The 25,953-nt window shown below is 43.3% G+C and overlaps 1 protein-coding gene across 1 annotated transcript in view; it reads right to left on the reverse strand.

The window, feature by feature from the left end:
* The window catches only part of LOC146822323 (uncharacterized), a 224,202-nt gene that overhangs the window by 9,382 nt on the left and 188,867 nt on the right, over window positions 1–25,953 (reverse strand). Inside the window, exon 6 of the mRNA XM_085609459.1 lies at window positions 20,453–20,593. Coding sequence (XP_085465585.1) covers window positions 20,453–20,593 — 141 coding nt within the window. The remainder of the gene's footprint in view (window positions 1–20,452; window positions 20,594–25,953) is intronic.

Here is a 25,953-nt window from a genome sequence, read left to right on the forward strand (position 1 = left end):
TCTCTGTTTGAAACTGAACCAATGTTATTGAATAGAAGTTCCCTCCTACAGTTGTTAACAGAGATAAAGGACTTGGGTTCAATAACAAGTAAAGATCTCGAGACGGTCTATTTAGACTTGAGGAGCACACCCCCAAGTACTAGAGTTACATTCTCGTCCGGGTTAGTTTCAACATTAGTTATAGCTAATGTAGACTGCTTTAGAAAAAGAGGTATAGATGTGATCTCTAGTGTACCTCCATGCCGAGTTCCATCAGAAAGCTCAGGAACGATTCATCAGATGCAAGGGTATGGGTTCTCTAACAATAGGGGTGCAAAAATCCCCATAAACCTACATCAAAATAACTGTAGGGAGAAGCCTATGAAACAGAGAATTTAACTTTTTATGCCCTGATGCCCGAATGCCTAGTAGTCCCAATGTGGAGGATGAGGTAGCAAAGTGGAGCTGGGTTGCAGGTACCCTGAATGGGTCAAAAATATCCACCACAAAGCCCAAAGTGCGGGGGTAGCTAATTGGGAAACATCCTATCCTGGAATGTGGCGGGGGTAGGAAAAATGAGTTGGAAGCTTAAATCACTATTAGAATTTGACCCCAAAATAATTTGCCTCCAGGAAACCTGGATGGGGGAGGATTTTCAGTTTGAGAATTTTTATGTGTATTGTTGTACAGCAAAAAAATCTGTAAAAGGGCACGCAAGTGGAGGTTTAGCTATTTAAGCTGTAACATAAGATCTATAAGCACCCCTCAAAATGCTGTATCGGAGTAAAGTTGAGGATTGGTGAAGATAACTTGGGGAAAGCAATTTCTCTTTTACTAGTAAACGTGTATATTCCTCCAGGGAGAGCGTCAAACGTATTGGTCACCTCAATCTGTACTTTTGTGCAAAGCTTAAGTGACAATGAAGAATGCTCACGTATAATGATGGCGGGTGACTTTAACGCTAAATTATCCAATAGTGCAGATATGTCTTTTTCTAATCCGGAATTGGAGGTATGGGCCATCCCAGTTTCTGTACTGCTGGACCATCTAAGGTCAGATAAACAAGGCTTGTTACTTTTGCAAAATTTTGTAAGTTTAGACCTTGTAATGTTAAACGGTAGATTCCCAGAGAACTCCCCCGCTGCTTACACCTTCCGGGGTGCATATGGTCACTCCCTAACTGATTATATGGCAAAATCTCTTCAACTATTTAATGTATGTACACAATTTAAGGTATCTGCCACAAATATGAGTGACCATAGTATTTTAGCTGTAAAAATGGACATAGAAATTGAGAAGCCTGAACTCTGGAATCAGAGGGATGAAAAGGTCTCCTATAATCGTAACAACGGGCGCACTTGCTGGTCAAATAATTTGCTTCCAAATTTTAAAAGGGTCTTTGAAAATACTGCCTTTATTTCCAGCCAAGAAACCCCGGATCAGAGGTTCGCGAGAGTCTTGGCTGCAATTAGAACTTTTGGAAGAAAGAAGTGAGTCATTAGTTTTACTCCATTAGTAATAATACCATGGGAAATTCAAAAACTGAATCGGGAAATTAACGGTTTAATTAGAGACCAATTTAGGAAGCCTATGATACAAAGGCAGAGAGAAATAAGTAGACTGAAACAGGTACGGAAAAGGAAAATAATATCGGATCGTAGGAGGGCTGAAGACGCAAAATGGGTTAGACTTCGAGAGGTGGCTCTTTCTGGTGACACTAGGAAGTATTGGGCACTGATAGCAAAAGTTTGTGTTGGGAGAGAGAAGTCAAAACCTATTTTAATCCCAGAAGCAGAATGGTCCATGTACATTTCCCAACTTTATGCTTCAAATCTCGCAGTTGGACAGAACGAAGAGGCTAGCATTATCCCGACTGCGGGGAGAGACTATGGTGCACCGTCATGCATGGAGTTTGAGGGTTACATTAAAGGGGCAAGATATTCCAGTGCAGTGGGCCCAGATGATGTACCAGTAGCCATAATAAAACAGGATTGTGAAGAGTGGGTGAAATTTCTGCATCCGTTGTTTGTCCATTGTTATATCCATGGTGAAATTCTCTCCTGGATGCAACCGGGAAATTGTTTGCAAAGAGTATTCTCACTTATTTTCAAGAGTGGGCATTTGGAAATAATTTTATCCCTTTGGAACAAACAGGATTTCGTAAGAATAGTGGCACCGTTGATAATATCACCATTTTTCAAACTTTAACTGAAAAGTATCCAGTAAGTCGGGGTGCGCCATTATATTCAGCTTTTATAGATTTCTCCACAACATTCGACAGGGTAGATCGGGGGAAGCTGTGGAGGAAATTGGTCACCATGGGGATACCAGGGACTCTTTTATGATTAATAATTGCTCTTCACTCCTCCACTTGGACTCAGGTTTTATTGGGGGGAACACAAGGCCTCTCGAGGAAAATAGTAACCAATAATGGGTTGAAGCATGGGTGCCTTTTGGCCCCTTTACTTTTTTCTATTTATATTAATGATTTGCCTAGAAGAGTGGGGCTTAGTAAAGGGAATCCCCATAAATTAGGAAACTTATAGCTGAGCTGTTTGCTATATGCAGATGACGCCATAATAATGTATTTAACCCCAATCGGACTACAAAGACGACTTGCTGAGCTAATTAGGTACACAGAAGAGTATTATCTAAAAATAAATATTTTAAAGAGTAAAGTCATGATTTTTAGTTATCAAGGATGTAAGGTCAGAATTTTTTTTAACTGGTTCTTGGGAAAAGAGAAATTGGAAGTAGTAAAATGTTATCCATACTTAGGAAAAATATTCACAAATAGGTGCTCAGCTAATAGTCATATGGACCATTGCAAAGGCAAAGCAATCTCACAAGCCTTTGCAATTAACCGTCTGTACACACACTGTGGGAAAAGACATTTCTCACACATTATATCGGTCTATAAAATAAAGATCCCACCAACCCTATGCTACGCCAGTGAAACAATAGATGCACCTGAGTAAGACAAATTCGAGAAAGTGGAAGAGCAAATCTGGCGCCAAATATGCAATTTGAATCGCGCTGCACCTATTGCAGCGCTTAGGCTTGAATTTGGTTTACTTTCCACTTATGTGCTATCAATGACCGCGTGTTCAAGATGGTGCAATGCATTGTTAAATAGCTCTGAGAACCTACTACGGGTAGCACTGTACAGAGAAATATTTGTAAATATGAATTAAAAAAGTGCTATTATTTAGGAATAATTTAAAAGCATTAACAATGTTTGGTTTAGATAAGGATTAGGCGGCGGTTCTTTGCAAAAGGGCTTTGAAAACTATAATTAAGAAAACAATCTACGGGGTTTCTCGTGAAAGAGATATTAAAATGTGCTCAGAGAATAGAAATACTGATTGTATTGTGGGGAACAGTAGTGCCAAAAAAACCCCAACCTTATGTTTTATGGAATCTCAAACATGGAGTACGCAGGGTGATTCTGCTACTGAGATTGAATTTGCTCCCCCTAAGAATTGTAACAGGAGCTTGGGAGGGTATTGCTAGACACGAAAGGTATTGTCATTTATGTAATTCCTGTATACAAGACCTGAATCATGTTTTATTCTTTTGTCCCGCATTACAATCAACATGTCGTAGATATCTAAGGAATTGTTTTTTAAAGCATAATATCACCACAGGAGAAGAGGCCCAAAATTGTCTGCTGTCCTCCCATCTGAACTTATGGGTTTCAAAATTTTTTGTTTTTTTAAACAATTTTTAAATATATACTAAAGTCATAAGGATCTTCTTAATATGTATGCACTGAACACTTGCCATTTCTTGACCCTTCGGTCTTTAAGGCGGATTTACTATGTTTGTAGTCAAGCATGTGCACTCTTACAAACTTGTTTTGCTGCTAAACTATCGTGTCCTTCATGATCTTCTTAATATGTATGCACCGAGCACTTGAACTTTCGTTGACCCATCGGTCTTTAAGGCCGATATACTATGATTGCAATCAAGCATGTGCACTCTTACAAACTTTTTCTGCTGCTAGTTACTCATTCTGTAGGATCTCAAGCACCTTACTAAATCCTTGTTTTGCTGCTAAACTATCGTGTACTTCACGCTAATAAAGGCGAGTCTATAGTATTGAACTACTCTGCACTGTCATTATGCTGCTGGTTATACAGTACAGTTTAGTGAATAGACAAATTATTTTTTATTACATGGTTATTTCGTTCATTATCTAGTACTGTATAGCGTATTTTAAATCTTTGCACTTTACAATAAGTTTTAATTCTGAATGTTTTATGATAGTATTAGATTATAAGGCCGGATAAGTCTGTTAGAATTCACGTATGGTAATCTGACTACTCGTGGTTCATCCCTTCCGGCACTGGAAAACCTCTAGAATGGCTGCTACTGATTTGCTGATTTGTGGTTTTAAATGAAATGACAAGATGAATTTAGATTGGCATTTTTTATGTAATGTAATGTGTTTTTAAGATGTATTTTTATGTGGAATTCTTCAGAATTCCAAATCATAATGAATAAAAATTTTATTGAATTGACTACTACAGACGGGAGTTGCATTTTATATTAATATGCATGATAGTATGTTGATTTTTTGCTGCTGAAGGGAACTGGAGTTGAAGGCACAATAGAGGGACACTGAACTGCGCAACTCTACTCCTACCAGAAGATGCACTTTTAAATGATTGTCTCACCAAATGTTTGGAGATATCCGATGTTTGATATTTGAATCTGAGTAGCAGGGCGGTGGGCACAGGTGCCGCTCTTTCTGGGTAAAAGCTGCCCCTGTGGAGCAGTTCAGAGGTCACCTTTGGAATTTGAAAATGCTCAGTACATCTGTGCAGAGAACAAATAAGACCCCCGGACACTGCATAACATGGCCCGCCCCCTCAAAGAGAAGGGCGTGTCAATGCTCCACCCCTATTTGACTAAGGCAGATCAATGGGCAGGAAATGGAAAATCCTGAACTTTAACATTCACTCAAAACCATTAAGAAAACCTACACAACAAGGATTTTCCACTTCTCAGTATTTTTAGATGTATTAAAATAATGGTATCATCACAGTAAGCAGAGGTCATTAGAGTTAAAGGTATTAGTAGAAAACCAAAATAATATTAATGCAAAATTGCATGTATCTTTAAGAAATCGAGTAGCACCATCACATATGGTAATTGATAAAATTAGTAGTAAATAGGCATAAATACAAAAAGGACCACAGGCATCTAGCTCTTGCTAAGCAACAAGGAAAAAAAGTCTGACAGCTTCAGAAGAAGATAAAGATTATTGGACCTATTTCCAAGCCCCTTGCGCCGCCGGTGCATCACTTGAAACATGGGGAAAAGTGCGGCACCAGAGGCGCAATATTTGATCGAGTACAGCTTTACTGCAATATGACAAGCACTCTTGGTAATGTGGCCAAGTTATGCTCAATAAACCAAACCTATATTAAGCCTATTTTCTAATAAAAATATTTTACTTTCCCAGTCCCCCTCATATAATATTTAAATGATCAGATCATCACATTATAATATCTCAGTCATCGTTCTTGATTTTATTGGTTCATCCTTCAGTAACACTCTCAGGTTACCATAGATGCCAACCTAATGCAGTGGGGGGTGATAATTAGAGCAGGGGGCGTGGAGGATCACACAAGCACACTCACTCAAACCCATCGTTCATACGTGCACACATTCATCCACCATTCACAAGTACATACAAACACACACATACACACCCATTCACAGCACTCACTCACAAATACAAATAAATTCATATATACATACATGCACGCACCATACATAAAAGAATGGCACTTACCAGGGTGCAGCGGTGTTCTCAGGTGGAGGGAGGGAAGCCTCTGTGGTTCCTGAGATTTGGGACTGCCACCTGCTCTCATTGGCTGACTTTGTTATGGGTCAGCCAATGAGAGAAGCAGCAGTCTCTTGCTCGTCACAGAGTGGGATGGGGTCAGTGAGACTGCAGACCACACCCCACTCTGTGACGAGCTTCACTTGGGGGACACTCAGCCCAGGGCACTTCAGGGCTTAAAACTGAAGCACCTAGGTCCGAGGCTATCAGTGATGCTTCCCCTTGTCATGAGGAGGAGGACCACCAAGCGATTTGCAGGGCTGAGGAGGTCACGCCCAAAGTGCTGTGACATCTTCAGCCCAGCAAAGTTCATCTTAGGCTGCCAGCTGCCTGCGCTTTCAGTGCAAATACACCGCCTGGGGGCCAGACCTGAACAAAAAGAGTATCCCTCAGGCTGAATTTGCTCAGGCCGACAGACACTCTTAATATCTGGACAAAAGTGGGAGGTGGGGCCCCTCTGCCCTTGAGGACGGGCCGCCGCTTGCCTTTTGTTCATCAAGAACAGAGTTATGATCACTAAACTGTAATGACTTAGTCCAGAAGTGTAGAGGGTCTTTAGATGTTTATTTGTAGTTGGTTACAAGTCTTCCAATTCAATCCATTACAAGACAGACAAGACCAATCATAGACCCCACCAGGAGCAACCAGTGTGGTGCTCAGCCCTTCTCAACTGACATCTCAGGCTTCCAACATTCTGTACTACATCATAGGATGAACATTCCACTGGCAAAGCAAGAGATGCAATGCATAACAACAAAGCCAGGGTATGACATATCCCCTTTTCTTCCATATAAAACAACGAAGAAAGAAAAGAAAACAAAAAGATAGAAGAGACACAAAGAGTAAATCAGAAACACCGCAAACCATTGAGAAAACAGAACAACTAAAAGAAGAAGCTAAAACATAAGTGAAGAAAACAGAAAAGAAAGACAAAAGGTGACAAAAGGTGACAATACCATCCCCTTTTCCTCACAACAACAATAACGAAAAGAGAAAATACAAAGCCACTACCTCAAGATATACCTACTGGCCAGGCATGCATAATAAGAGACAAGTCAAAGCACAACACAATGACCAACAGACTAAAAGCAGACACTAACAAGAGTAGGAGAAACAAAAACTCCAATACAAAAAAGACATCATGTTAAGAGAAATACAGAGAAGAACAAGGAAAATAAAATAAAAACCAGAATCCACAGATGACACCAGTAAAAGATATCAAAAGGAAAACTGAGCTGTAAAGGGAAATGATGAGACAATCTAAGATAAATCACACAAAATTCCCATTACATTAAAATCTCATTAAAAAGTCACATACAATCTGTGTAGTGTAAACAAATGAGACGAGAGGTGTCCGTGTATGGACAACTAGTGTGGAGCTTCCACACTGTGCACTAAAGCAACATAAAAGTTAGCTTATCAGGTAGGAACCCGAGTACATGGGTAGGAACCCGTGACAGTGTGCACTGAAAAGAAAGAAATACCCTAGAGGTAATTTCTTGTGGACTGAGCAGATGGGAATGTAAGCCATGTGAGACACCTCATGAAGAGGCAAACATGATGTGCACCGTAAAAATGGGAATGTAACCCATGTGAGACACCTCATGTAGAGGTCAATGTTGTGCACCAGTAGAAGATGGGACTGTGACCCATGTGCTACACCTCATAGAGAGGTCAGTGTTGTGCACTAGTAGAAGGACAAAACGCTTGCGATACACCTCGAGTGAAGGTAAGGGCAAAGTGCACTGAAATAAAGGGACTAAACCCTTGCGAGACACCTAATGTTAAGGTATTGAGATTGTGCACTGTGTGATAAGGTAAAAATTGTGCACTGTGTGACCGTATTATAACACTAGAGATAATAAACACTGCTCACTAGAAACATAAAAAATAAAAAATAAACGAAAGGTCAAAAACTTGACTTGTCACGCTATTAAAGGGTCACTCAGCAGTTTTAGAAAACAGAGTTAGCCACAACACAGGAGGTTGAAACACTGTAAAACTGTAACTGAAATGAATCACTGTAAACTGTAATAAATTATACTTTAAAAATTGGCATACAAATACTGAATGGTGAGACATTGACTCTGGAGCTTCAAGCTTGTAATGTTTGAAATTGACACTAGATGGCAGCATAGCAGTGAATAAAGCTCGTAATGTTTGAAATTGTCATTAGATGGCAAAACTTAACAAAACTGGAGAGAAGAAATGTCGCCTCCAATGCCACCTCTTAAACAAGCATTTACAATGCAATGGTCTCGGCAATATTATAGGTAGAGCTATTGGTACTGCTCATTATTTTTTTTATAATTTTTGTATCCCTAAATAAATGGCATTGTCATTTCTATTGGTATTAGCTTTTTTTTGCATATGTTATACCTATTGCATTAGCAGAGAGAGAGTGAGGTAGTGAGATAGAGAGAGAGAGTGAGGTATTGAAATAGAGAGTGAGGTAGTGAGAGAGAGTGGGGTAGTGAGATAGAGAGTGAGGTAGATAGAGAGTGAGGTAGTGAGATAGAGAGAGTGAGGTAGTGAGAGAGTGAGGTAGTGAAAGAGTGAGGTAGTGAGGGAGAGGGATGTTGTGAGGTAGTGATATATAAGGATAGAGTGATGTTGTGATGTAGTGAGATAGAGAGAGAGGTAGTGAAAGAGAGAGTGAAAGTGAGGTAGTGAGATAGAAAGAGTGAGGTAGTGAGATAGAGAGTGATTGAGGTAGTGAGTGAGAGAGAGTGAAGTTGTGAGGTTGTGAGCTAGAGAGTGAGGTAGTGATGTTTTGAGAGAGAGAAGTTGTGAGATAGTGAGGTAGTGAGATAGAGTGGAGAGTGGAGTAGTGAGGTAAAGAGAGTTATGGAAAACACAAATTATCTAAGGTGAAGATAAATATAAACGGGACCTGCAGCGTGGACTTAGATGGCCATAAGGATTTTTAATGTAGTTGTTGACGACTTAATCAGTATTGTAGAGCACGTCATCTGAGTTCACGTATCTGCATGTATAGCGCCAAAGAACATTCTTGAAGTGTTCGCAGAGAACAGCGCTTCTTCGTTCAAGACCTCTTCAGTTTAAAGTTATTTATGTGGCAGCCGGGGACAGAGGGCCACAGTTCCACAAGCTCCCAACGAAAAGCGCGCACAAGACACAAACGACTTCAAGATAACAAATACAATACATTGTGCGGGATTACCATAGCTCCTATGACCAGAGACTGCAACTCCTAAGCGCTGTACATAAAAGGCGTCACCTAGTACACCAATGTAATGGAGCTCAACTAACGACTTCGGGAGAATGAAGAGCTGTGTCGGCCCTGCTGGGACTCGACCTTGTGACCGAGGTCGCTTCACACGCCTGAGCCATCCCATAGGCTCACCCATTAAACACGATGACTACATTTCAGCTGTAACAAACAAGCAAGATTTTAAACTATGATGGTTCAACTCATCAATTATATTTTGTTTTTTATTTCAGTTTTATCACTTATTATCTGGTTTGATGATCAAATAAAGCACTTGCTCTAAAGAAGCCGGGCTTCACCTGAAATATGTGTTGCCATACATTTTAAAAATGATCAAGACTGTGCACTAAGAAAGATATCTTTAAGAATGTTATGAATACGGGTGACGAGGCTTTAAGCCGAGAGACATAGCAGCTTCTTTCAGTGCTCTGGTGAGCCTGTCTAAAATCTCCTGCTGAGAGCCTCCTAAATCTGACTCCGCCCATCTCCTGTAGCTCAGTGTGCAAATGTGCAGGAATTTTATATAGCGCAAATCACCAAGCGGTCTCTAAGCGCTTGCTTAGGGAACCCGTCCTGGTATTCCCCTGTGAGATAACCGAGCAGGGCATCCGCAAGGTGAAAGCCAGGCATCCCGCCGCGAGGGGCCCATGTGGAGATTAAGCAAGCTATTACCCAGAGTCGCAGAGTGTGAACCCATGAATCGAGTATGCACTGGAGCAAGAATTATCGAGTCCATGGACATTTATGGGCTCAAGACCCAGCCGAGCCGGGAATTGAACCCTGGTCCCGGGCTGACCTCTGCTTCCAGGTCTACCTCCTCTAACCAGTGAGCCACACTTCTCCACTTGTAGCTCAGTGGTTGGGGAATGTTTGCAACACCGGAATGAGAGCTCACTGATCCCTGGTCACCCCCTAAGATTTGCCAACTGAGTATTATTGGAGCGATCGCAGTCACCGCCACACCCATCATGGTGGCGCCGCTCTCTTAACCATTTCTGGCTGCAGCGACGTCTCCTCCCAGTGCATGCCCAATGACAAGGAGGAGACCGCTGGATGACCCGCTGCCATTTACTTACCTCTACTCTGCCGGCATGTCATCTCAGCGGTAAGATCTCTGAGATTTCATCTCAGCAACAAAGCGTACACAACGGTCACGAATGCAACACTTGGGGGGTAGTTGCACGCACGGTAGTTCGCATCTCGTTGTGCAGGTGAAAACCCCTCCCGATTCCCGTTTTGCTGATATGGGGCCACAAGCCCTACTACGCGGGGTGTCCGAAGCTCGCGATACGAAAGGGCCTAAAAGACCTTACAATGCGAATCACCAATGCCGAAATTAGAATCAGCTCCCTGGAAGATCACAACAGTCTCCAATCCAAAACTGACTTATATTAAAACAGACGATAGTATTAAAAGAACGCGGCAGCGATGAAATAGAGCAGCGCGGGGTGTCCGAAGCTCGTGTTCTCCCTGAATGGGTCCGGGAGGCTGCGGGTTGGCAGTTAGAGTGAGGTCGAAAAAGTGAGACAAAACACGGGAAGCTTCCAAACTTTTTCGGCTTCGAGGGCGTGTTCCTGCTGTTCTAAAAAGGGCGTGGCTAAAAAGTGGAAAGAACAGCACGGAACACGCCCCCGAATCTGAAAAAGACGGAGCCTATTTGGAGGGACGGCTCTCTCCTCCAATGGCTGGCCTCCGTTTAGGAAGCCAGCCAATGGAGGAGAAGCAAAAAGAGAGGCGGGCTAAATAGCCACTCTAAGAATCATTAAATCTCCGGACTTCCGGTTCTGCCTTTGGCAGACCGGACGGTCCCTCGACCTAAAAACGAGTCACTATGTTATTGCAAACTCACAGGTGCTCAGATAAGTCAGCTGATCCCATGCACCCGATGTCATGCTGTTCGAACAGTCCGGTGCTGTTGGTGCAAGACCCGCTGCAATTTCGTCATAACAAAAGGCTTGTCTCCACAGACTACGACACAGAAAACGATACGAGTAAACCCAAGAGAAACTTTATCGGAAGGGAACAAAACGTGGTTGTCAGAATGTGTGGAAACCACGATAGAAAGTATTGCAGAAATCCCAAAGCCAAAATGGCGGCACGCACGGGCGCCGCCGCGCCTGATGGCTCCCGGTGTCACCATTCTGTTAGGCGTCCGTGTGAGGAGAATTGAGCATGGCGTCACAAATGCCGCGAAGAAGGCATCATAGGAGCGCAGGATGTAGGTAAGGCTGCTTGCTGTCTGAGGCATAGAAATGACGGTGAGAGCGTGTGAAGGGTGTGAGTGCGCTCGAGAGCTATTTAAAAGTACGAGGAAAGCAGTTAAACTGCCATTGACGGGCGCATCAAAGACCAAACAGCAAAGTGTAAATAAATAAATAACTCACAGTCAATGTCTCGAACCACGCAAAGGGAAGTGGTCGATGAGAGGAAATGTCAAACAGCTGTTAAGGCAGGCAACTCTCACAGACACTCCCAATTATGCAAAAAAACGAAATTATCCCAGGTCAAAGGAAACACTGTCCCTAGGCATGCAGACACATAGGTCTCCCCTTGAAGATGGGAGCAGGCCAGAGGAAACTCTGGGGCAGTGGGCAACGAGAGGCCAAAGCACTGGTCACAGGAAGTGTAGATTCCGTCCAAAAGTAGAAAGGTAGCAGTACATGTAGACAAGGAAAACCCCTCCAAAATCAGCAGGAAAAGCTTGTGGCAAGATAGTGAGCAAGAAAAGATCCCTGCTGTGGGAAACTGCACTTCAAGGGCACACTTCCTCCAAAGGATGGTACACACTTCTAGGGAACTGTACGTTGGTGGGGATCAGCGCCAAAATAGCAGAAGAGACAGATTTCCTCCAAGACAGGCAGGTAGCAAGACAGAAAAACACTCTCCTTGTAGAAGCACAGGACGTTGTACAGGCATCCAAATGAGGGTGCAGTCAGTGAAACAGTCATTCAGACCAGTGACTGGTGCACAGGTACAATGGTACACATCTTCTCCACTCTCACAGCAGAAACAGTAGGAATGGCACATACCTGAGCACACACACTTCTTCACCAGACAGTGTGCAGACATAGGCTTACCCTCACAGAAGGCTCAGCACCACCAGATGTGGGCTTTGTCTGAAACTTAGAGATGCACTCAGGAGAGTAGACAGCCTTGAGAAGATGAACAGCTCTGTGCTGCGTAGACTGGAACTGGCACTTTGCGTTGAGGGCGACCAATGGGAGGTCACTGGTGGGGTCAAGTGTGCCAGTTGAAGGTAGAAACAAGGCTTCAGTTACTCTTAAGACTGTAGTAGAAGTTGATTGAAGTTTGAAGAGGTGGAAGTAGCAGGTTCTTTAAAAAATCGTCGCCAAAAATTGTAGTGACTTAGTCCAGACGTGTAGAGGATTTTTAGATGTTTATTTGTAGTTGGTTACAAGTCATCCAATTCAATCCATTACAAGATAGACAAGACCAATCATAGAACCCACCAGGAGCAGCCAGTGTGGTGCTCAGCCCTTCTCAACTGACATCTCTGGCTCCCAACATTCTGTACTACATCATAGGATGAACATTCCTCTGGCAAAGCAAGAGATGCAATGCATAACAACAAAGCCAGGATATGACATAAACAAAACCTATGTTCAGCACTATTTTCTAATAAAATACTTTTCTTTCACAGGAGCATAATGTGGGATTGAGTCAAATATTTGCTCCGCCTGAATGGAGAAAGGAGAGTGGCTGCCTGTCATGTGGAGACCCTCCTTGGATCAGCCCAGAGCACAAGGCTCTGCTGTTGCAAAGAGGAATCATTGCCCATCAAAATACTGCTGTGATCTGAGACTGGATAATGATGTCCAACCCAACCAAGGTGGCGACTCAAGACTGCGGTGAGGGAGGCACTCGCTAGCTGGAACCCAAGATGGCTGCAATACTTTTGAGCGATTGTGCCGCTTCTCATTCAATCATCTTCTTAATGGAAGACAGGGAAGTCATGTGACCTGAAACACGGCACACTGAAGGTGTGAACCAATGCGGGGGCTGTGAGGTTGCATCGAGTTTGACAAGGCAGCTGCATCACAAAGCGCTGTTCTATTTAAACTGCCTTCCCCAGTCCATGGTAAAAAAGCGTCTGATGTCAGAATAACAGGGTCGACAATGGTAGGTTACAGTTTTAACCAAACCCAAGGCAATCAGTGGGAGGTGGGTTACGCTTGAGGAGTTGGGCTCTGAGTCCACAGTGCAGCTCTCCGGTTATCATCAAGGACAGTATAAGAAATCTGGGGTATTGATTGAGGAGGGTGAGTACCCACCTCAGGTAATAACCAACACCCTTGTCAAGAGAACCACTAAAGTCACTAAATTAATCTCAGCTCACTTCCTGGTAACTATTGCACAGAGCACACAGGACTATCTTAGAGGCAAGGACCAGAGTATTTGTGCAGTCCCAGAACAGCAATAAAGCCAAAGCACTCGACGAGAAAATTCCAATCCAATGTAGAAAAACAAGAGTAAATTATAATAAATAAAACAACATCAAAATTAAAAACATTCAGTAAAGGAAACCAGAATTATGAATTTCTAAACTTTAAATACAAAATAGCACCAAAAGCATTAAGTGACAATTTTGGTCATCTGTTTGTGCTTGACCACTGCTGAGGCTCAAGTTCAGGTCGACCACGATGGAGCATGGGCCAGATTCAGAAACCACTTACAAACCAGTATAAAGTTTTACCTTCAAACTTAATCTCTGAAATGGAAATAAAAAATCCTCAGCAGGGCAGAGCAGCAGGCTGTGGCCAAAGAGAGCTTAATGTCGTCCGATATCAATTTGACGTGGTTGCAGTAAAGCTGTTGAATTTTGGTGGGAAAGCTCTGAGCAGGAGAAATTTGAATTCTCAACTGGAGAAGGTCCCTCACCGGCTGGATACTTTTGCCTTTGCCCAGTGAAGAATTTTATCTTCGGATTCAGTCACTTTTTGGAGCTTGGATTCTACCGGCTGGGCAAGGCTACAGGCGGTTGCCAAAGAGGGCTCCAAGAGGACAGACACCTTCTCCGAGAGCTCCTGGTGAATCGTATTTGCTGCTGCGGAAATCTCAGATTGGGAGTAATCTGAATCCAGCGGCCATGCACCTTCATCATATCCGCTTGGCAGGTTAGTCCTGGTCTCTCGGAGGTCTTTGAAGACAGGAAAAGTTAGGACGCGCACAGTTTGACACCAGCCAAGATTCCAGGACCTTGAGGACAGCATGTGGGGGTCAAGACTCACTTCAGCAGAGGCCAGCTTCAGTATTTAGGACAGGTCCAATTTGAATTGGTCAGCTTGGCAGTTGCAGAAAAGACCTCTTTGTAGCCTGTTGTGCCCCTGTTGTGTGCCTGTAGGTTAAATAAGTCAGCCTTATGACCTCTGGAGTCCACTTCTATGTCCTGGGTAAAGGAGGGAGAGCAGGTCCAGTATTCTAGGCTCTTCTCAGGTTACAGACAGCAGGTTTGTCACTCTTCTGTTCTTCCACACGTCCCGAAAGTGTTGTGAGCCTGGTACTGGAGATGCCACATTTATGCTTGGCACCAGCCTCTGAGTGGAGGAAACTCTTGGTCACTCCCTAAGAAATGTTGAAAATGTTGCCAGGGGCAACCCTACCCTCTTTTGCAGCACTTCTTGTGTGCTGTACTGCAAACAATCCCACAGCGCCCCTTCCTGCCTAAATTAAAGATGGTGAAACCCTTCTCCCATTGTGCAAAGCATGTATGCCCAACCCAGAGGTGTGTCCAGGGAAATGAGCAACCCCTCCTCTGTGGTCTATATCAGTTCTGGGGTTGCTCCTCTCTATCAGGGATTGGTTCCTGACTGGCTTGGGGGACAAAAGAGGGACCTGCCTAGGTATCAGTTACCATTTGTAACACTCTTTGAAGGTATTTAAGTTTGTGGGCACAGCACAGAGGGCCACATGGCCATGCTGCCAGATGAACAGAATATCTCCACACACCCCAGACTTTCACTCCGGTCCTGGGAGCAAGTTCACATGTCATCAAGGAGCTATTCAGCTGCTGAATAACAGTTGGGCCCATTCAAACGGGCAACTAGAAACTTTTGGCAGGGAAAATGTAACTCTCTAAATGAACTCTTTTCAAAATATTTATTACACTCCAGACTTAATCATTGAATTGAGCTTGCAGTAAATATTTCAAAAGGTTCAAGAATAATGTTGTAGCTGGAGATCATATTTTTAAATTCAGTATAGCATGCCAATCCTTTCCTACGGAACAGAAAACTCTGCTACCGTGAAAATAACTTTTAGGGCATTTTCACTGTAAGGGCATGTTTAATATTAATATTTTACATGCTCTACTTTTGAATACTGTGTATGTTGACTTATGGGCAGAAAGGCCTACTTAGGAGTGACTTATTAATATTTAAAAGAAAGGTTTAGATCTGTCAAAAGGTGTTATTTTGGCTGGTCAAATTTGCAGTTTAAACCTGCAAAGCCAGGTTACAAATGGCAGGTCTGCAGCCATGCCACCAAAGTGGATGGCACAATGGGTGATGCAGTACTCTTGTGCTGCGGAAACAAATGATGGATGAAATGCTGAATGAATCAAACATTTACCCCCAGTCAAGAGAATGTTTGATTTGTCCCACATTCAGTCCATCATTTGTTTATCTTTTGTTTTCAAGCCGTAAGTGCGCCGTGTAAGCCCAGAAGTGAATCCCGGGCTCACTGTGTCACTGGATTCAAGCTAGCCTGGCTGATAGGTGGTAATACCCTGAAACCGGTCCCAGGATGCTTGTTTCTCAACCAAGGAGGACCTGGCTCGGTAGTTCGGGCTGTACTGTGCCCATGAGGAGCAGGGTCAAGACTGATTTGCATATGGCTGGGTCTAAACTGGGGTGGCATGGTGAAAAAAACAACAATGGATTTAACTCAGATCTTTTGACTTGGGGTGAATGTTTGATTCGTTCCATATTCCATCCATCCATCCATCATTTGTGTGCTTTGTGCATTCTCTCCCTAAGTGCGCCAGGTATGCCCAGACGTGGGCCCTGGGCTCACTGTGCCACTGGATTCAAGCTAGCCTAGCTGATGAGGGGTGAAACCCCGAAACCGGTCCTAGGATGCTTGTTTCCGGTCCAGGGAGGACCTGGCTTGGCAGTTCGGGCTGGACTGTTCCCATGAGGCACAGGGTCAAGGCTGATTTATATATATCTGTGTCTGAACTGGTTGGAAAATTGGTTGTAGTTTAACAAAAACATTTTACTTTTGCTAGTTTCATGCCCAGATATTCGGTGTACTAATTGCTAGACATTTGTTAGCCTAAGCTTGTACGTCCAGAGGATTTGCAAACAGGTTACAGGCTTTAACTGATGTCTTTCTTTATTGAAAAAAGAATTTGTGTTGCAAACAACTTAGAGTGACTTTTTCCCAATGCTTCTGGACTCTTCTTAAAATATATAGAACATTTGTCTAGAGTTGTCCCTTAAAGCAGTGTTGCCTTTGCCATGAAGTTAGAGTCAGTAATCTGTCACCGACTATCTCACATGGTTCAAATGTATTTCTGTCCCCTTTATATTTTTTCTCTTACTTTTCATTTCCTTTTTGCCATATTCTTTGGTTTTTCACTATTCCCTCTCTGTGCACCTCAGAGAGGTTGGGGTACACTCACAGGTGGGTAATTAAAGGTCAGAGGGTTAACTCAGAGGAAAAGAGTTAGCCACCAGTCCAATATTTATCAAATGGTCTTCAAATACTGTCTGACCTAATAGTACCCTATGAAAGAAAATGTTCCACTCAGTATTCCAGCTGTTGGGTGCCACAGGATGAATATGGCTGAGAAGTACTATGTATGGAACTACTAAGGTAGTCTGAAGGGGAAAAAAGAGAGTAAAAAAGAAATATCATTCTTGCAACATATAGCTAATTGGCAAAAAGAAAAAGTAGTGCAGATATAGAATATAATTTTATACATCACAAGTGTGAGAAATTGCATTTCTGGTTGGCAGAGGTATGCACCATGTCCCAGTAGGAGCCACAATCCTAGTCAGGGTAAGTCACAAACACACACTACATTAAGCTGTGCTCACCCTCTAGTAACTTCGCACAGAGCAGTCAGGCTTAACTTAAGAGGCAAAGTGTAAAGTATTTGTGCGATACTTCAAACAGTGAAAACACCACACAAAAAGATGCCACACCTGGTTTAATGAACAAAACAAGACCAAAAATCCAAGAAGTAGATCTCGAGATATGACATTTTAAAGAATAAATGGAAAAACAGCGCCTAAAAGCAATAAGCACCTATTTGGGATATCTGGTGGCACTGGACCGGGACAAAGATCGTGATCCACTGAGAATGCACCTTGTTAGGTCGATGATGACGGGATATTTGGGGAGCAGACGAGGCGATGTGTCAGCATCACACAGCGAAGGTAATGCATCCGTTTTTCCATATAACAGCAGAGATGCGTCAGTTCCAAGGGCAATGTGCTGGTTCTGAAGGGAATATGTCAACTCTGCTTTGGCAGTAGAAGATGTGTTGTTTCCAAGGACGATATGCTGGTCCCGACATGTGGTGCGTCGGTTTTCTCCACGCAACAGCATTGATGGGTCGGTGCTGAGGGCGATGCGCTGGTTCCAAAGGCAATGCATCAGTTCTGTGCAATGGCAGTGATGCGTCGATTCTGCTCATTCAGCAGAGTATGCGTTGGTGCTGAAGCAAACACCTTAAGCCCACTTCCAATGGTTGAAGTGTAGGAGCAGGGTGGTTAGAAATCTTTTATGTCCATTAGACATAAGATCAGGAGGCCAGCCAGCTAGCCCTTGGAGTCCCTCCAGGTTCTGGGGACCAGGAAGGCAGGTCCAATCCTTCTCACCCAGGCAAGGAGGACAGCAGGCAGCAAGTCAGCACAGTAAGAAAGCAGTTCTTCCAGAGCAGCAGTCCAGCAGAGTGGCGGCCCTTGAGCAGCATTGCAGTCCTTCTTCTTGGCAAGGTATCCTCAGGTCCAGAAGTGTACTGAGTTGGTAGTCCAGTTCTTATACCCAGTGGTGCCTTTGATGTTGGGGAGGCATCAAAGAAGGACTTTGAAGTGCACAGAAGTCAACCCTTCCTGCCCTGACTCCAGACTCACTACAGTGGAGTGTGCAGCCCCTTGTGCGGGTGCAGGACACAACCTATTCAGGTGTAAGCAAGGCTGGACTGACCATACCGGGCATCTGGCATTTTCCCGGGAGGCTACTTACTCTGTAGCAGTGCAGCAGTTTTAAAAGCACTGCCAAGTTCCTTGTATATCCAACAGTTTTCAGACAACAATAAAAGAGCCAAGATAACTCCGGTGACTAATGTACCTGCTGGAAAAAGATTGGAGTTTTGTCTAGTGGCAGTTTTGACTCATCTAAGCTGGCGTAAAGGGTTAATATGCAGGCTGCAATCAGCATGTACTATGCAGATCACAGAACAGTATTTTATGTGCATAGCTCAGTGGGTTACTGCTTTTGTCACAGAGATCCTTTTGTCACTGTGCAGTTAATAGGTATAATCGTAATCTAGGTTAGAAAGTTATGTTTTTTTGTCCCAGTCTTTCAATATCTTAGTTTTGCTACATAGGGTTTGTTTGGGTAGAAACAAATTCAGTAAAGTCAACCTTAAGCACTGTGTTACATTCCTAATCCGGAGTTTGTGCTTCCCCAGACCGAACACTCTTAAAAAATACCTACCAGTATAGGTGAGGGGAATCCCACACTTTGTCGTCCCTTTTGTCTTATGTAACATTTTCAATACATTGATTTCCACACAATTCTTTGTATCTGTATGTTTGTGATGTAAAAATGCTCCAACACCCTACACTTGTATGATAGGTGCTATAAAACAAATGAAATAAATGTCAGAGGGGCTATGGAGAGGCACGGTTGAAGGGTGATACTGACGGAATCATTGAAAAGCCCCAATAAAGATTGCAGTATCCTGGTGCACTGTAAGGTCATCATTTTCTATGCTTTAAAAATGAATACAATTGAATATATAATGAAAAATGTGTTGTAGAATGTACCACTTTTGCCATTTTTCCCCAACTTTTCTTGGGGGGAGAACCCCCAAACCCACTTGTAGTGGTCAGGCCCGCTGTGTTCGATCACTATGTACCATATGGGGGCTGGTCTGACAAAGGGGTGCATTGAGTTTGTAGTCCGGCCCTGGGTGTAAGTGTGAGGCTGTGCCCAGCTCCTCCCTCCCATCCTGCCAGGATGACCCATCAAGTCACACCTAAGCTCCCTTTGTGTGTGACTGTCTAGGGGGAATACACAAAGGCAAGGAGGAGGTAAATGAATATCATTTTGTAGTAGGTCTAGTAGTGCTATTGTGTGACTGCAAACGTACTCAAAATGCAGAGACTGAATAAGTCCCATAGGATTTACTATAAAGTTATAGTGGTGTTATTGTACATATATTACAAGTGCCTTTCCCCAAGGAAGGCCTTGTGGCTTGTGCCAAGCTAGCACAGGGACACTTGGAATCCCTCACACAAACCAACTTATGGGCGGTAGATTTCGGGACTGTGTGAGAGGAGACAAGGAAAGACAGGAAGATAAGAATGGGCAAAAAGACAAGGAAAGACAGGGATTTGAGGAAGGGTAATGAGACAAGGAAGGACAAAGAAATGATGAGAAGGGTTGATGAGGCAAGGAAAAACACGGAGAAGTGAAAGGGCAATGAGACAAGGAAAGACAGGCGAATGAAAAAGGGCATTAAAACAAGGAAAGACAGGGGGGGTGAGAAAGGGTAATGAGACAAGGAAAAACAGGGAGATGAGAAAGGGCAATGATACAAAGAAAGTTAGGGGGATGAGAAAAGACAATGAGACAAGGAAAGACAGTGAGATCAGAATGGGTAGAGACAAGAAAAGACAGGGAAATCAGAAAGGACAGTTAGTCCAGGAAAGACAGGGAGATCAGAAAGGGCAGCAAGACAAGGAAAGACTGTGAACTCAGAAAGGGTGTCCGCCTAGATACTCAGGCAGGGCACACAGATAATACATTCAGACAGGGAGTTCACACAAGAAAATCAGAACGCATGGGCTGGCATGGCAGTCATATAAAATGCTCAGGCAGGGCAACCAGACAGGGTGATCAGACATGGTGATGAAATAGGGCAATAAGGCAGGATGCTCAAGCAGAGTCTAAGACAAGGTGACCAGGCAGTGAATCAGACAGGAGAACCAGAGGATGTAATCAGATAGGACAACCAAACAGGACATCCAGACAGGGCAACCAGTCACCACAAGCAGACAAGGTGATCAGACATGATGCTCAGACAAGGCAATCAAACAGGACTCTCAGACAAGGTGACCAGACAGGACAATCAGACGTGTCAGTCAGACATTTCGACCATGTAAGTCAATCAGCACCACATGAACAGGCACCTTGAACAGATGTTGTGCACATCTTCGTGCACGAGCCACAGCACTTTTCCAGCCCAGGGCAGTCTTCATCACTCTCACACGTGTCCTCTCCTTCAGGCTTGAGGCATGGTTCCTCCTCATATGGGCACAACCCGTCTTTTTCTGAGAAAGAAGACACAAGAGGTTTCACAAGTTAGTTTCTGTGTGGTGGTGTAAGAGACATCTGGAAGATTCATCCTGGACACACAAGATATATCTCTCCTACATGCCTGTGATGTGCGTCTCAAACCGTGATTCATCCTGGACACACAAGAGATCTGTCTCTCCTACACTTCTGTGATGTGCGTCTCAAACCGTGATTCATCCTGGACACACAAGAGATCTGTCTCTCCTACACTCTGTGATGCGCATCTTAAACCGTGATTCATCCTGGACACACAAGAGATCTGTCTCTCCTACACTTCTGTGATGTGCGTCTCAAACTATGATTCATCCTGGACACACACGAGATCTGTCTCTCCTACACTGTGATGTGCACCTCAAACCATGCTCCACACCAGCAGTACTTGTACGCTTCTGGTGAACTTCACTTTGTGTACAGCTTAATCTTTTGACTTATTCCCCTGCACTGTTTGTCATTTTTTAATTCTGTAAACACCTAATCTTCATATTAACAAATGTAGGGTTGGGCAGTTCATTAACTTCAGAAGAATGATAAGCTGGGTTTAGGTTGTGAGGAGTAGAAATCCTGCCCCTCAGGTCCCACTGAGTGTCAACCACTCTCATGATATGCTCTTTCCTGTAGTTTTTGCTTTGTTCGCCATAAGTTGGCAGGGTATGCTCAGACGTGAGTCCCTTGCTCACTTTGCCACTGGATTCAAGCAAGCCTGGCTGAAGACGGCTGAAATGCCAGAAACCGGTCCTAGGAAGCTTGTTTCCGGTCCAGGGAAGACATGGCTTGGTAGTTCGGGCTGGACTGTTCCCATGAGGCACAGGGTCAGACTGATTTGCATATGGCCATGTCTGAACTGGGGTGGCAGAGTGGGCTAAAGAACGGTGATGGATTAAACCCAGATCAGTTGACTGGGGGTGAGTGCTTGCAATGTTCAACACTCCGTCCATCATTTCCTTTAGTTTTTGCTTTGTTCGCCATAAGTTGGCAGGGTATGCTCAGACGTGAGTCCCTTGCTCACTTTGCCACTGGATTCAAGCAAGCCTGGCTGAAGACGGCTGAAATGCCAGAAACCGGTCCTAGGAAGCTTGTTTCCGGTCCAGGGAAGACATGGCTTGGTAGTTCGGGCTGGACTGTTCCCATGAGGCACAGGGTCAGACTGATTTGCATATGGCCATGTCTGAACTGGGGTGGCAGAGTGGGCTAAAGAACGGTGATGGATTAAACCCAGATCAGTTGACTGGGGGTGAGTGCTTGCAATGTTCAACACTCCGTCCATCATTTCCTTTAGTTTTTGCTTTACACTACTGCAGGCATGGACATCCAAGTGTCATGGTGCTATAGATGAAAACAACATATTCTCCAATCAGAAGTGTCATACATACTAAGAAAACATTTAATGCAAATGTATCCTCAACTTAGTACTAGAAAGGCTTCCGGTCCAGGAAAAACTCTTTATGCTTCTGAACGGGTTCGAAATTTCCTTTACATAGCGTAAAACTTAAAATTATATCTTTTTGAGTTAATCTAAAATTAAATAGATCATAAAAGGACACTGCTGTAAAGTAGAATGTATTTGAATTATCATCAAGCACTGGCAATACCAACAGGTCTGTTTTTTATTGTTGAGAATGTGTGGATGGTTGAGTGGATAAATGCACCATTTTTATTTGCACTTTACACTAATGGGTTAGGACAAACATTGGTGGAACAGTGCCAGGACTTGCCTCAAATTGATAGATGCCCTATACCGGCCCTTCTCTACGCTGATGATGCAGTTTTAATGTCACGCACACAATTGAGGCTAAAACGGGCGTTAACTTCCTTCACTGCTTTTATGCAGAAGCTAGGTCTTCGAGTAAATATACCAAAGAATTTATCGTGAAGTGTGGAATAGGAAGCAGTAAGTGCAGATATATATATATATATATATATAGATAAAAAATGATAAATCCCACAAAGACATATCCCTACTGAGGAATTCTTTTTGCTCATAGGGGCACATGGTCCAAGGCAGTTAATGCCAGGAGGCTTGCATTTTTAAAATCAACAGCAGCCCTATCTAACTTTGCACGCAAACTGGGAAAAAGACCCCCCGAGAAATTGATAAACATCTACAGAGCAAAATGCGTCAACACCGCTATATACGGGGCAGGTATATGGGGTTATACGAACACCCAGCAACTGCAGATGGTGGAAAACGCTTTTTAAAGATTCCTCCTTGCAGTCCCGGATAGCTCTTCCATTTAGGTATGCCATGCAGAATTGGGGTTACCTTAAATAACTGATTAAATACAAATTCAACCAGTCCTATTATGGCACAGAATATGGACAAATACGAAAACGGAACTTCACAGGGAAATGATAAGAGATTGTATTAAACTAGATAGGGCCTCCAAAATCCCCTGGTTGAAATACATAAAAGATTTTATGTAGGATCTAGGACATCCAGAATATTATGAGAAGCCAAGTTCCACACTCTCTGTCACAAGAAAATATCTTTAAAAAGAGTCTATGACTCTTCTGGAGTCCTGTAGACTCTGCAGAAATAAAAAGGTCGACAGTCCGGTCAATTGTCACTTACTACATATGACATGCAACCATGCCTAAAATATGTGGAGGATTCTCAGTATAGATTCGCCCTGACCCGTTTTATGTTTGGTATCTTCCACCGAATAACATCCTTCCCCACAATGAACGATTGGATAAAAATATTAGTTATCTGTCCATGTGACGATGTGTCAGCCCAATCTACAATTCATGTGTTTTTTATTTTGTAAATTTTACTCGATACAAAGAAAGAGATGGATTTTACCAATTTTAAAGATATTAGGATTTTAGACAATGCCAACCTGCATTATTGTTTTTACAATTTTTACAGAATGAGGATTTCACCAGGTCTATAGCACGATTTTTAAGGAACATAATTGGCTGTAGAAAAACTATGATAACATGCATTTTGCAAATTGATTAGATCATTGTATATAATAATTTATAAAAATATGTGTTTTTATGATATATGATATGTATGATGATATATGCTGGTTTTTATTGTTTCTGCTTTTATGATTTTTTGTGAAGAATCAAATAAAGTATACTGAACTGAATTGAGTGGATAAATGTAAGATAGATTAAATGGATGTACGAGGATAGATAACTGACTCTAATGCATACATTAATTAATGGATACAGCTGTCTATTGGAAGCTCAATCACAAATTCCTCCAACCACTCCTTCCTGCATTCACCCGCTAACTCATCCTCAAGTGCAAATTACCAATCCACGATGTAGCACTTTATCGTATGGAGAAAAAAAACTGATATAATAAAGCAATGGTGTTGCTTTCTTTTACTATCCCTTTGATATAAATATATTTTTTCAAATGTTTCTCCTGAGCCTACTTTCCTCCAGTCTGAAGACGTTTGATTCCGATAACTCTTATCTACTACAAAGTGATGTCATGAAGTGCACTTATCACTTTTGGAATTTGTATTCCTCCATCATGCTCCCTTAATCTGCTTCCCTTCATGGGAAACATTGTTTTATATGCTTCATGGGGGCTTGACATAAACTATGCATTAACCCCTTCAGTGCCCATGACGAGCTGGACTCGTCATGGGCCGCGGTGGCGCTGTGCCCATGACGAGTCCAGCTCGTCATAGACCCCGCCCGCTAATGCAACGGCCGGCACTGGGCGGGGAAAGGGGCGGGCACTGAAGGGGTTAAAACCTGGACAGAGATAACTCAGGATCTGCCCCTTTACTAATCTGGCCTCAGATGCACATTAAACAAGACCTCTAGGGCCATATGTACCTGAATGGTGGCGCAGGGCAGCGCAGCACGTTACCTTGCTGTGTTGTTCTGTGCCACAGGCAAAGAGCATCAATGCACCATATTTATACAATGCGGCGCATGCCTATCCTTTATCCCTGCACTGGCCCTGATTCAGCGGGCTAGCGCCAATGCAGGCACCCTTGCACCACGGTGCAAGGGTGCCTGCTTTCAGCGCCACACATAGAAAGAGGAGAACGCCTCTATGGATAGTTTTTGTGCAGGAAGGTGCCACTTCCTGCACAAAAACTATCCAGGATGTAAGAACATTTTAACAAGTTTGAAAAACACAAAATAATAAAGTAATAATATCTTTAAAAGTGCAACACTATTTCGCTTTTTTTGCCACATAATTTACTGCACGCCATGGGTGCCATTATTAAATGTGTGCGCCTGTGTTGTAAAAGTAAGAGCGGGCACCATGCTGCAACATTAAGCGCAGTGCCAGAGTGTGGGGGGGCAGGGCGGAGTCGGGATGAGGGCGTGTGAGCATTGCGTTCTGGGAAAAAGATGTCTAGTAAAAAAAGCATTGGTCAATGTAAGAAAATATGCTACAGCCAATAGAACTGGAGAAAAAGTAAGTGGCCTGCACAGGAATCAATTAGGAGCCATCCCAATTCCCCTTAAAAGAAGACCAAACCAAGCAAATATCCTACTAGAAAAAGCCCAATTGACAGTGGAGATTGAAAAGTGCAAAAAGTCTAATAACAAAAAGTAGAAGCAAGGAACACGAGCCATGGTGGGGAGGTAGCAGTAACACAACTGTGGCATTAAGAGGAGTTAGGAAGAAGAATGATATGTGTGAATGTAAGCAGTTAGGGCACTGAAGCTAAACACAGACAAACAGTAACAGAGCAGGAAACCAAGAAATAAATTCTCTGCCAAAGAACAGATAAAGGACCATAGCGGAATGAGACAGTACTAAGTCCCTGCTATGTGGAAGGAACAGAAGAGAGAAAGGAGGGACAAAGAGGCAGGACTGACCTCTAGGAAGCAAGGATTTTTAAAGGACACTGACATAGACAAATGAAAAGCAATGGCAAGAAAGGGGATAGACTTGAAGTCTACATGCTGATTACAGCAGGTCTCGAACAGACAGGGCATGTTCTGTCTAGCTCGACCTAAAAGCTAGCAGAAATAAGCATATTTCTCCTTGTTATGCCTCTCAGGTTTACAAGCCCTTGTAAATCTGGGAACTCGTCAAAACCATGGGAGCTGCATGGGAACACCCACTGCAACGCCCATGGAATACCTCTCTTGCACAAAGTAAGGCAATGCAGCAATTTGCCCTGCGTTGCATTACTCCATATTTATGAAGCCATTTAAAGCCACCCCAAGTGGCTTTGCAAGGCTTCATAAATATGACGGAGAGGTTTGCTTCCTGCATGTACCGCGTTGCGAGGTGCAACCATGATGCAAGGCTCTTGTAAATATACCGCCTAGTGCTTTTAATGATGTTCCAAGGATACAAGATCACCTATTTTGACCGCATCAACAAGCCTGGCAGAGGGATCACCAT

Source organism: Triturus cristatus, chromosome 6, assembly GCF_964204655.1.
Source record: "Triturus cristatus chromosome 6, aTriCri1.1, whole genome shotgun sequence".
Lineage (NCBI taxonomy): Eukaryota > Metazoa > Chordata > Amphibia > Caudata > Salamandridae > Triturus > Triturus cristatus.